Raw genomic sequence first — 13,771 nt, 5'->3', positions numbered from 1 at the left:
CAGAAGAACACTGTGAGGCTGATCCTCAGAACGCTGCTCAGAAGAAGAAGACTGAAAGAATCCTCTGTCTTCATCAAATACTACATCTCGACTGAAGCTAAGACGACCAGTGGCTATATCTATTAGTCTATAGGCCTTGTGATGATCACTGTAACCTGTCATCATGAGTTTCTGACTTTTGGGATCCAACTTAGAGCGCTTAGCAGATGGAATCCAAACATATGCAACTGAGCCAAATACTTTGAGATGACTGATCTTAGGCTTACGACCAGACCAAACTTCTTCAGGAGTCTTCCCTTTAACAGCCTGAGTAGGTGATCGGTTAAGAAGGTAAACAGCAGTAAATACTGCTTCAGCCCAGAATTTGTTTGGAACACTCCTGTGTTGTAACATGGAACGAGCCATTTCAACAACCGTGCGGTTGCGACGCTCGACAACACTGTTCTGCTGGGGAGTGTAAGGTGTGGTTAATTGACGTTTGATGCCATGAATATCACAGAAGTTGGCAAAAGCTGAGGAACAAAATTCCCCCCCATTGTCGGTCCTAAGGGTCATGATATTACAACCAGATTCTTTTTCAACTAAGGTTTTAAACTTCTGAAAGGTACTAAGAGCATCAGATTTATTTTTTAAAAAATACACCCACATCTTTCTACTGAAGTCATCTACAATAAGTAAAAAATATTTGCAAGCAGTGATAGAAGCTGTATTCATAGGACCACAAATATCAGCATGAAGTAACTGAAGTACCTTAGATGCGCGCCAAGATTCTCCATTTTTGAATGAAGACCGATGTTGCTTTCCCGCTTGACAGGCGCTGCATACCCCCAACTGCTGAGTCTGAATATCAGGTAATCCTGACACAAGTCCCTCCCGAGAGAGCTGAGAGAGATACTGCATATTGAGATGCCCATATCGCTGATGCCATAGAGTGCTGATGGGAGAGACACGTGCTGCTAGAGCTACTTCTGGAAAGTCACCGGTGTCAAGTAGCCTGTATAGACCATGGTCCTCTAGGCCAACAGCCACTGTTAGACTGGTCTCCCTGTCAATGATGGAGCACTTGTGTGCACTGAACACAACATCAAGCTGAGGAGAATTCCTCATAATCTGGCTGACAGATAGCAGATTAATCTCCATACCAGGAACATAGTATACATTTAGAAATATGAGCGTGCGTCCACCAGACTGAATTTGAACTGTACCCCTGCCAGCTACATTGTACTTTTCACCTCCACCAAATACCACTGAATCACTGAAAGGTGAGAAATCAATAAACCAGTCACGCCTGTGAGAGAAGTGGCGTGATGCACCAGAATCAATGTACCATGCAGAGGAAGGAACATGTTCTGAAGACCTTTTAGCCATAAAGGCATAAAAGGCAGAATCTGTCTGCTCGGAATGTTCTGCAACATTTGCTGTCTGATTTGGCCCTCCCTGTTTCTTCTGTTCAGAAGCAATCCTCTGTCGGCAATCTTTCTTCATGTGACCGAACCTATGACAGTAATTACACTGCACACTTTTCTTCCTAGCAGGATCAAAAGACTGAGGAGAACCTTTCTGCTGAAAAGACTGAGAGGACTGGTATTTTGCAGCAAATGCATTTTCCGAGGGCACTGATGAAGTACCACTATCAAACTGCTGTTTCCACCGATCCTGCTGCAGAAGTTTGGTACATAAATCTGGAAACTTCAGATCAACATTTGTGGTTGTAATGTTGAGTGTTTCTATGAAGTGTTCATAAGATTTTGGTAGACTCTTCAGAGTAATGACTACCATATCTTCTTCCTCCATGGTCCGACCAATGGCTTCAAGCTGATCTCGAATGTCTTTAATTTTGTTGAGATGTTCCTGTAAAGACATATGTTCATCCATCATGATAGAGAACAACTGATTTTTGAGAAAAAATACTCTGCTTTTGTCAGATGTCTCGTGCAGTTCTTTCAACTGTTACCAGATTTCGGCAGCGGTCTTGCCAGAGGGAATCTGTGGTAACTGATCATCAGCGACAGAGAGCTTGAGAAGCATAACAGCCTCCCGATTTCGATCATCAAATTTATCTTGATCGGTACCAGCTGTACCGGGACGAGGCTCTTTGCCCAAAATGAGCTGATCAAGACGCCTGTATTCAAAAATGGTCAGCATTCTTTGTTTCCAAATGTTATAGTTGCTGCCATTAAAGCGTTGATTTCCTTCTAACATCAGATTGGTGAGCGTGGCCATTTTCCCAAAGTTAATACAGAAGTCTGACACACAACAAAGTGTAGCTGCCTGCTTAAAAATCTTCTTTCAAGATGACTGTACCAAATTGTTAATAAATTCTGTTGTGAAAGAAATAGACTTGCACAAAAAAAAATTACTCAGATCTGATCACGCCACTTTAAAAATGACTGTGATGCTGGTTTGATCACGCTTCAAAAAAATAACTGTGATGCTTATTCTGGTCCCACCGCTTCAAATAAGATCACAATAAACTTTAATCCAATTGCTAAGCAAAAAACGTGAAGCTGGAAAATACCTTTACGTGAAACTGCCGTCACGTGATCTGAAGGATCTCGATCTGTTGAAAACCCCTGATTTCTCAGCAAATAAATGGTGGCTCGGATCTCGTCCTGCACGTTTTAGCTAAAATATATATACGAATTGCGGGCACAATCGGGTCTCGGACGGACTCGATCTGGAGAAAAACGTGAGCCAATGCTTCGGACGCAAACACTTTGGCTTTGGTTCAGGCCCTCGAGACAGTCAATGTAATACCACGGAACGTCAATGTAATACCACGGGACGTGATTCGTTCTTACCGTAACTTTGATTTGATTCGGGCGTGCGATTACTGATATATTCCCGTGAGCGAAGACTGAGCGTCGAACTGTGTGAGCGAAGAGTGTGTTGCCACGTTCCCGTGTGGCAAAGCAAATCGGAGGATCGATACAGCGTTCAGGTGCTTTCGCCGGTCGAATTTTTGGTGCTGCTGGAACTCGGGTCGAATTTTGGTGCCGCTGGAAAGTGCCGGAATTTTGATATGTTTCTGGCGTGCCTCGATTCGAATGGATCCGGAATCCTCCTCAGAACAGACCCCACAGCTCTGTTTCGAATCTTGATTCTTCAAAGGCGTCGGCGGTCCTGCACGGCTTCCAAATTCGTTGATCGGGTGGCCACAAAATAAACACGACTTCAAAACAAATAAACTGTTCACGATTCTGAGCACCGCCACAAATTTAAATCCTCATAAAATGATAATGCAGGAGATGAATCCCTTTCTGTATCGAGATTGACGACTGTAAGCTTTTATCACAATGAGCAAAGCCGAGGCTAAGACTCAGTGAAGGCTACCTGGCTTACAGAGGGCTCGACCTTAGAAAGGAATGAAGATCAAGAAATCTACAGACCCTGAGAGCAGTTTCGAAATGAACTACTGAATTTTTCAATCTATGAAAAATTATTTCGAAAAAAAATCCCTGTGCTCTGATACCATAAAACAGTGCGAAACACTCATGTAAAAGAATATTGAATGAATTGATTAACCAAGAGCCAACAGCTCAATGATAATACAAGGATATTTACAATAATAGAAACATCAGGTTTCTATGTAGAATATAGAAACAAACAGTTTCATCTAAGAAACTGCTAAAAGAATAAAAGTAGCAACAGCTAAAAGACTGAGCATTAAATACTAAATAGAGATATTCTAATAATTTCTGAGGTTTTCTGGCTACCATTTGTCTGATTTCTTTGATTTGCTGCCAGGTTTTTGGGGTTCATTATGCAATTTCGAAAAAAAAAATTAGAACCCTTTTGCTGCAACATTCCCGCAATCATTTTTTGCGTAGCCTCCTTCCTGCAAAACGTGTTTCTTAAACACTTACTGCTTACAAATCCGCAACTCCATTTAATTGTTGTCTCTTCTCCATACATTGCCCATCTTTTTCCTTCATTAAACCGCAGTCAAACCCTCAGCTCCGGCTCCATAAACCCTCGTCTGCATTTCCCTTTGCACGCTGCTACTTCTCCCGCATCCCTTCCTCTATCCGCTGCATCCTACACGCTACTTCTTCTCCAGCATCCTTTCCTCTACCCATGGCATCCATTCATCTGCTGCTCTCAAGCTCCTTCTACCATAAACCCTCGTTGTCTGTCACCATTCCCTGCGATTCCTTCATCCACCGCCTGCGTTTTTTACCTTCCTGCATTTCTTCTCATTGCCTAAACCCTCGCTGCGTACCATCTAGCCTTCCCTTTCCGCAACAAATCTGTTCTTGCCCTCGTCGTCCTCCATTCCTCAGTCTCCCCGCAGTCATCCCCATGTCCTGCACATCTAGCTCCCTCGAAATCGCTCCTCGACCTGCAAACCTCACATCCTTTCCGCCCACGCTGCTGTCATTGCTTCCCCTCGAACCTTGCAGTCTGCTTCGAGCCCTCCTTCCGCCGTCGTCCAAGCCTCCGTCGATCTGCAAACCTTCACAAGCATCCATCCCTCTGCCGTCAGCTACACTCCTACATTCGTCATCGAGCCTTTCAACCTGCATACGCACAACAGCAAACAAAAAACATTCGACTTTTTTTTATTATGTATGAGCTTGGTTAGGCTAGATTTGGTTTTTATTTGTTTTAGTGTTTCGGTTAGGGTTAGTTTAGATTCTAATATTTACAACTTTCCTTTTTTAATTTTTTGCCTTAGATTCATTTTTTTTAAATTTCGATTTTCTATTTTTTTACTTTTATTTTTTAATTTTTTTATTTGACTTTATTTTTTTGTTTTTACTTTCGTTTCATTTGATTTCATTTAAAAGAAAATCTAAAACATTTAGAAAAATTAAAAAGCTTTTTATTTTTTTGTGACATTTGATTTTGTTTTTATATTTTGATTTTTTTACAAAATTAAAAATCATAAAAAATCCTAAAATTTTTAAAATCCAAAAAATTAAAAAGTTCTAAAAATTTTAAAAAAATAAATAAAAATTAAAAATCTAAAAAGATTTGAATTTTTCTTGTGACTTTGGGATTGAGGATAAAATAAACGAAAGAGGGATTTACGCTTTCACATTTAATATTTTAATGTGGCCTATGGCCCACTAAAATTTTAATTTTTAACCCTTTGATTCATTTTAATTTTGTCACATTAAAAGATTGTGATTTTTTCATTCGACTAATTGCCTAAGGAATAATTAAAATACTAATCTAAAGTTCCTTGGTGTTGGTGATTAAATGCATTTTCATGATTTTTCTATGGTCAAAGTGCAAATAGTGTTTTAAACTTTATATTGGCTATAGGAGAAAGTTAATTAATTCTAGATCTGGGTCATTAATGAAAATCATATTAAATTTGGAATCTCTTGCATGATGAGTTTTGGACGTTTATATTGGTCATTCATGATTGTTACTATTCGTCACATATTGAAAAATTGTTCTGGATAACTTGTTTTTACTTAATCTACGGTTAATTGAACATAAAGGCATTGGTCTATAATCATTTCTATCTTGTGGTCATGTCTTGGTTACATTAGTGTTTAATATATTCATCTGAGTTAATCAAGACTCATTTACATTCGTCAAGTTGTCCATCTTTAAGTCTCCTAGAGTCTGTGTTCCAGAGGTTTTTCTCATTCATTCACCTTAGGGACTACCCCCCTTGACTTGTCTAAGAGAGAGTCTAAACGGAGTAAGGATTAGAGTGACAGCCCTTACTCTAAGCATTGTCACGGTGCCTAGACACTTTGTGCGACAATAGGTTGTTCATAACATTACACAGTCCAAAGATTACACAGTTCTGTAAGATTTTTTATAGCCACAGCTCCTGAACATGATATTATCCTTTTTCATCTCTCATCAGCATGATTGACGACCATGGAAACAATTTCAAACTGAGAGATATGAAAACAAACCTAACTGTAACGATGGCAACAGCTGATGACTTTGAGTATCTTGTGTGATGTAAAAGTTTACCGACTCGGGGGGAACAGGTGCTTTATAAAGTTTCCCTGAAATGGTCAGAAAAAAGACACTATAACACATGTTGACAAGTGCAATAGGCAGTGTTGGAAATGTTTTCAGTAAAGTACCAAAAGAAAAGGTAAAACTACCTTTTCCACTTTCAATAATGAACTCGAACGTTGTAGATAAAGCTTTATGTAAATATCCCCTCACCACGTCTGCAGTTATCAAATACTGTATCAAATCAGAAGCAAAAGTATTCAGCATTGCACAGAAAGAAAGATAGTTGTAAGAAGGTTAAAAACTTCTTTAATAGCAATTGGTTCCTTGACTAATCAAAGACAGGAATGAGAAATGCTTCTCTCTCCTGACATATTATAAGCAGTGACCTACAAGAACAAAAAAGCATCTAGAAACATTTCATAAAACATCAAAAAGGACTCATAATATGATCAACATGCTTAACCTGAATGCTGATGTTTGAACCATGACAAGTCTCATAAAATCTATCAGGATCTCCACCCACTGGCACCTCCAATGGCACAGAAAATGGTATCTGTGAAATGTGGGCAATAACTTATTAGTGCTAAATAGGCATCTGATATAAGTTTTAGTTTATTTTATGGCTCAAATAATGGGAAAAAAAAACCCATCAAAGAAGCAAGTAAGATCTGCCAGTTTCATCTTCATAAAACGTAATGGATCTTCACTAGTCCTTTAGGCCATAACGATGTTAATTATATTTGTTTGAGTTTTCAATGGAGTTATGACAGCTTTATAGGAAACATACATCTCTCCAAGAAAAAGCCTCTTTGTTACAGACTAGGTGTTTATTCCAAGTAATTTGAATTGATTACTACAATCTGAACATTAATCAAACAGAATTGATTAGCCTCTGACAGATGCCCTCATTTATACACAAGCGGTAGGTATGACAAGAAAGGAAAAAAAATTATTAATGTCCAGGCAACCAATATAGGTAAATGGGGCTATAAAGTATAAAGTGGCATACACGATGTGGAAGTGTCAAACACGACACCTATATGCAAAAAGAGAGAGAATATAAAATATAAATAGCAAATATTTGATTAACTATAGCATGGGCATTAATGAAACCAGACTGATTAACATCTGACAGATTCCCTCATTTAGACAAGAAATCTGATTAATGTCCACAAGTGACCAAAAGAGGTCAATAGGGTTTGTTATCACCAAAAGTGGGTAATCCCATAGGAGAAAAAATTTCTCCTATCTTGGACAGACAGACAGCCAGCAGCCCTATACATTGCTCAGTTATGATGATATGCCACATTTCTCCGCCATTTGCAATGGTCATACACCACTCACCATCCAGTGATATTCAATATGTGGAAGTGTTAAACACAACAACTATATGCAAAAAGAGAGAGAGTATAAAATATAAATAGCAAATATTTAATTAACTATAGTCTGGGGCATTAATGAAACTAAATTGATTAACATTTGACAGATGCGCTCATTTATACAAGAAATCCGATTAATGTCCACAAGTGACCAAAAGATGTCAATAGGGCTTGTTACTATTGGAGAACCAAGTAGGGCTGCTATTTATACAATTCTCTTTATCCTTAATAAAAGTTTGTGAACTTATATTTGTTTCTTATTATTCTAGTTAGGTTCTTTTCATCAAACAATTATCAAGAGCATAAACAATAAAGACAATAGACATAAGAAGTAAGCTCCAAGCCAGGGCAAAACCCCTCAAAGGGGAAAACCCAAAAGAATCTCTTCTCTTCTTATAGAATCATATCAAATGACAAATCCAAGACCCAAACTTCAAGATCAAGACCTCCTCCAAGCACCAAGTCAACCCTCTAAAAGATCTCCTTCAAGACAAGACAAGATCAATCAAAGTCAATGAAGGTTAACTTCCTTAAGGTTTGCTTCAATCAATGTTTCAGCACTCAATTCAGGCCTGCAACTTTTGGCCCCACAACAACTGCAGAAACCCTAGAATATTTCGAACATGTGAGAGAAAATGATCACAAAATTCAGATTTTTGGTTTCTTCTTGAGATGCTTCCCTCTCCTAGACTTTTGCTCTCCTTTTCTTCATCTTTCTTGACTTAGATCAAACTGCAGAAGTGTGTCCAAATGGATCGAACTCTCTTCCTTTCTATAGCCTTCTCATGAGGTCGAATAGGCCTCTTCGAGGCTGATTTTTCATAGTTAGGGCCAACTTGGTCATGGAGGTCTTTTTGACTTTCTAGACTCAAAAATAAATTCTTTTACATGCTACAATTTGCCCAAATGGATCTTATACAAATAATATTGACTCTCTTGACTCATGACAATTATTCTTATGACTTGACAAACCCTAGGAGCATGAAATGCATGCGTGACCTAGTTGACCATTTAAAAGAAGCAACCCATGCTTGAAAATAATATTTTTCTTTCTTCTTTTGATTGTAACATAAGATATACATAATGACATGAGTATAATGACAATTATGAAGACCGAAACTAATTACATTTTCCAACAGTTATCACCAAAAGGGGGTAACCCCATAGTTTTAATTTTTCACATGTTCTATGTTGCAATAATTACTTGAAACAATTTCATTCACCCCAGTAACAGTTAAGCAATTATCAATAGAATAGTAAACAATAATGCATAATAGAAGAAAGCCAAGCACAATGAGACACAGAGATTTGGTCAAAGACAAGGGCAAAACCCCACAAGGAGGAAAACTGAAAATTAATACTTCTTCTTCTTAGTCAATCAATGTTCAGCATGAGATACATCGTCCAATAGTACATCCATAAACCAATCGAAGTCAAACTTTGACTTTCCAAGTCAACCAATCAAATGAGAGAGAGATAGTCAAATCTAGTCAAAGATAATATTCTACAACAAAGGAACGAATATAAACTTGTGGAAGATAGTCCACCTTAGCCAACGAACCTCCTAAAATTCTCGGTCAAAATCAAAATCAACCCGACAGTCTTCTCCGTACCATATCTCTAATATAGTGGTACTTGATCTTGATGTGCTTCAAAAGTTCAACCTATCATGGAATACTGGATTCTTTAAAAGTTTGAACCCACTTTGATTGTCACAGTATATCACAGTCGTATCTGGCACATGATCAAACAACTCTGCAAAGAGCTTCTGCAACCACACTACCTCACAGCTAGCCATACTAGTTGTAATATACTCTGCCTCAGTTGTACTGAGAGCGACAAATTTTTGCTTCCTGCTCATCCAAGAAATCATGGCAGATCCCAAGCTAAAGCAACACCCTAATGTGCTCTTCCTATCAGTAACACTCCTAGCCCAAACTGCATTTGAATATCCATGTAGTCTCAAAATATCATTGGAGGCATATCTCAATCTATAATTGATTGTCCCATGTAGATATCTCAACACATGTTTTGCAGCCACCCAATGAGATTGCAAAGGTTCCACCATGAACTGACTCAAGGTGTTAATAGAAAAACATATATTTGTCTTGTGTTAACCAAAAACATCAGAGCCACAATCAGTTGCCAGTACATAGAAGGATCCACTAGAACTAGTCCTGCAACTTCACCTCATAACTTCTTAAAATTTGCCTCCATCGGTGAGGCCACAAGTCTCTCCAAGAATTTGACAACAAATTTTCCTTGGCTAAGGAAAATCTCTCCAAGTCTCTGCCACACCTCTAAGCCCAGGAAATAGTTCATCAACCCAAGGAATTTCATCTCAAATTCAGAGGCAAGTTCTCTCTTACACCGGATGATCAAAGGCTTTGCTCTTGCCAAGAATAATTCATCAACATATAAAACCAAAATCAAAGGCATACCTAGGACAACCTTGAAGTAGAGGTTCAAATCAGCGTTGCTTCTGTTGAATCCAAGATCCATTAGATACACATTGATCTGAGCATACCAAGCCCTGGGCCCTAGGGGCTTTCTTTAATCCATAATGGGCTTTCTTTACTCTGCAAACATGGGTCTCCCAGTCATGTTACTCAAAGCCCTGCAATTGCTCCAGGTACACTTCTTCCTTGAGTATTCCATGAAGGAAAGTTGTCTTCACATCCCTCTGATGGAGACTCCATCCGTGATTAGCAACAAGAGCAATAATAGATCGAATGGTAGTGTATTGAGCAACAAGTGCAAATATCTCATCATAAACTTCTCCCTCTTTCTAGGAGAATCCTCTAGCCACAAACCTTTCTTTCAACTTCTCAATGCTACCATCAGTTGCATGTTTGATTTTGTATATCCACTTGGAATTCACAACAGACTTCCCCTCAGGTCTTAGAACAACCTTCCATACATCATTTTGCATGATACACTGAGATTCTTTGGCCATGGCATCTCTCCAAAATTGTTCCTTCACTGCTTCTTCATAGTTGCAAGATTCAGATTGTATGATGTCGCTCATCAATGCAGCATATCCTCGATATCTACGAGGCTACTTACTTTCTCTAAAGGTGCCTCTAGGGGCTGAATGTCTCTCTGCATCCTAAAAAGTATCGCGAATCCACGAGGGTCTCTTCCTAGAAGGAGGATGACAAGGAGGAGGATCCAAAGGATCCAAAGGTGCCATGGACTTGTCTGCAAGGTCAGGCTCTAGCATGGATGGCTCTATATCATCTCTTTTCTCAGTGCTGGCAGGGACAGGAGAGTCCCTTGCTTTCCTAAAAGCAACATCTTCATCAAAGGTCACATCTTAGCTGAACTCAATGTTCCTCTAACCTGGCATATATATCCTATAAGCTTTAGAATTTTCACAATAACCAACAAACATATCTTTATTTTTGGAAGCCTCTAGTATTGATCTCTTCTCTTTCAGTACATGAAAATAGACAGAGCAGCCAAATATTCTCAAGTGTCCAACTTCCAGTTTCACGAATGTAAAAACTTCTTCAGGAATCTTGTCCATCAGGCTTGATGAATGCTTCCATTTTGGACATAAACCATAGTATTTGTTGCTTCTCCCCACATAAACATCGAAAGTTTTTTATCATGAATCATGGCTTTGGTTGCTTCCAAGATGGACCAGTTCTTCTTTTCAGCAACTCCATTTTATCGAGGGTGTTGGAAAATGTAACTAGTATCTACTATCGATCTTCATAATTGTTGTTTGGCTCATGACATGATCTAATTCTTATATTTGTCAAAAAGAAGAAAAAGAAAAATATTGTAAAAGAAAAATTATTTTATTATGCATGGGTTTAATGCTCAGTCATTTGTCTCTAGGTCAAAGCACCCATTGAGTGCTTCTAGGTTTGTGTCATGAGTCATGGTCCATGACATTATGTAAAAAGTCCTCTTGGGCATTTGTATCAACAAGAAAATATTTATTTTGTATTCTAGAAATATCTATTTGCTCCCAAGAACAAGTCAGCCAGCTTTTCTCAAGTTGGCCTTATGTAGGCTTGAAAAGCTGTGAGAAAAATATAAATAAAAGGACTTCGACCTCCATTTTGGAGATATATACAAGCACAGATATTTTCATCTGATCTGCGATGGAAAAAGGATATGTGAACGGTTTAAGAAAGGCTAGACGAGCCTTGTGAAGAAAGAGAGATAGCAGACATATATATCTTTTGGTTTGCAATCAAGAAAGAAGGATGTGAAGAAGAGCCTAGCAAGAAAGAAGATAAAGTCTAGCAGGATTGTTCGAATCTCCATCTATGTTCAGGTCACAAGTATGAAAATTTCTGGGGCTGCCAGGGCTACCTCAGACCCAAAAATTTCAGAAGGAAGTACAGTTCTATCTTGAAGCTTTATGACTCTTGTTTTGTCTCGCTGCCCCTTGGAGAAGTTTGTCTTGCAGAAGGAAGAAAGGTTGGTTGGATTGGTCTTTGGAGGAAGTAGAGATATTGGTTTTGGTCTTGGAAGTCAGTGTCTTGTTTTGGTCTTGGAAGTCTCCTTTAAAATTGATTCTAGAAGAGAATTTCTGGGTTTTCCCCTAAGAGAGGGGTTTTGCCTGGCTTGGAGCCTACCTCTGGTGTTCTTTTCATGTGTTTATGATCTTCAGTATATTGGCATTTATTTGATAATAAGAACATAAGAAAAGAAAGATAATAACATCACAAATAACTGTCAAGTAATAGAGAAATCAATTAATAAAAGACCTAATGCCTCCCCAATGGATTTCTCAACATGGTTTTAGAGCTAAGGTAAGTGGCATAGGCAGCTAAGAAGATCACTTGAAGTGGCTTACATTGCTCCAAGTAGCTGAGATAAATAGACTGTGCACATTAGTTTTGAAGGCCGAAATAAGTGAAGAAAGATTTATGAGAGAATGGTCTGCTCACTTCTATCTTGAAAACCGAATTAAATTTTTAAGCACATTTTCATAGGACAGACCTCTGTAATACAAGGCCACAGTCCTAGGCTTAGATCCAAAGTCTCTGAGGAAGGGCTGAATAAACCAAGGAGCTCAGTTTAAGTGCAAAAGTTCTGTACATAAGTCCTGTAGCCAGCAAACGCAAATACCTTGTAAAGGGATTTGAACAACTGTAATTAGAGGAATAAGAAACCTCTACAGACAGCCCTAGGAAAGGCCTAACTTAGACCGCAAAGCCCTATTTCACTTATGGCAAGGTCTGTGGTTTGGAAGACTTCCAACGGACGAAAAAGAGCTAGTGAATCAAGACCTTTGAAGAAAATGAAGGACCAAAGATAAAAGAAGTATTCGAATTCTTGTTTGGAAAGTTATTACAGTAATAACAGTGAGAAGCTTCTGGTATCCATAAGGACTTGAAATGGGTGTCAGACCTATTGTTGACAGTGAAATAAGGTGGGTCTATCCAAGAATCATTTAAGGCTGTAAGCAACAATAAAACAAAGCTTGAAGACCTGAAGCAGCATCTACAGGGTATCCTAACCAGAGTGGAGGTGACAGTGACTTTAAAGATCTTGTAGGACAAGAGCTACAATAGGTACCAGACCTATTGTTCAAATCATTGATTTAAGAAGAAGGTTTTTGTGGAATTTCTGAAGCTAATAGAAGTATAGAAGCCAAGATTGAAAGGCTGTAGCAGCATCTAAATTCATAGTCAAGAGAAGCTACAGTAAGTCACCTTGACAAGAGCATCTTGAAGACAGTACCTGTGATGATAGTGGAAGTATCTATACCTTGGATTGTGGAAGAAGGCCTTCTAGCAGCTTCCAAAGAACTAAGGGTTTTGTTACATGTCTTGATTCTAGGGCCTGTAGACTTCATCTTGTTGAAGGTTTTGTAAGATATTCGTAGCAGTATCAAGCATCTTAAGAATACCACTCTTGAAGACTTTAGAAGAGATTTTTGAAGGATATATCAAGCATCTAAGAACCAGTTTGAAGCTAGCCTTCAAAGGATCCTGAAAACATTGTCATTGACATCAACAATTGAATGAAAGTCTTGTTAGTTTGTGTAGCATCAGATGTGTTCTAGCCTTGAAATTTTGTGGAAGGGCTAGAATACATGAGAGCTCCAAAACCCAGAAATTGTTTCTAGAAATTCCACCTAAAAGTGACTTAATTAGATTATTAGTCAGTTTTTAAATATTTCCCAAGTCTAAACTTAGAGAATATGACTAATTAATCAGAATTAATTAAGTTATGGTGTGAATCTTCTAGAAACTCACAAGGATCGACTTCGGTTAATCCTAGCCATAGATTAAGATTTACTCTTGGTCATTCAAGTCTCAACAGAGGATTATAAGAAGAAGTTGATGGGGCTTGGAGAAGACACTTCTACAGTTCGATTTCATGAGCAGATCGATTTCTTGAGTAGCAACATTCAGTTGCCGGAAAGAGAGCCAGAGAAATCGAAGCAGTCAGAGCGGGGCAGGGAAAGTGAAGCCGGAGGAAGATTTCCT

General features: G+C 38.6%; 1 protein-coding gene across 2 annotated transcripts in view; it reads right to left on the bottom strand.

The window, feature by feature from the left end:
• LOC149168988 (Vacuolar protein sorting-associated protein 26) overlaps window positions 1–13,771 on the bottom strand; it is a 326,812-nt gene that overhangs the window by 156,757 nt on the left and 156,284 nt on the right. For both annotated transcript variants that reach the window (XM_089428502.1, XM_089428501.1), the window contains exons 5-7: window positions 6,398–6,487; window positions 6,081–6,165; window positions 5,883–5,978 (exon numbers count right to left, since the gene is read on the bottom strand). In XM_089428502.1, the coding sequence (XP_089284628.1) occupies window positions 5,883–5,978; window positions 6,081–6,165; window positions 6,398–6,487 (271 nt within the window). The remainder of the gene's footprint in view (window positions 1–5,882; window positions 5,979–6,080; window positions 6,166–6,397; window positions 6,488–13,771) is intronic.

Source organism: Pinus tabuliformis, chromosome 4_2 (genome assembly GCF_031772625.1).
Source record: "Pinus tabuliformis cultivar Carrire ecotype Pingquan chromosome 4_2, CPIR1, whole genome shotgun sequence".
Lineage (NCBI taxonomy): Eukaryota > Viridiplantae > Streptophyta > Pinopsida > Pinales > Pinaceae > Pinus > Pinus tabuliformis.
The sequence above is the reverse complement of the archived record's forward strand: the minus strand, read 5'-3'. Positions and strand labels throughout refer to the sequence as shown.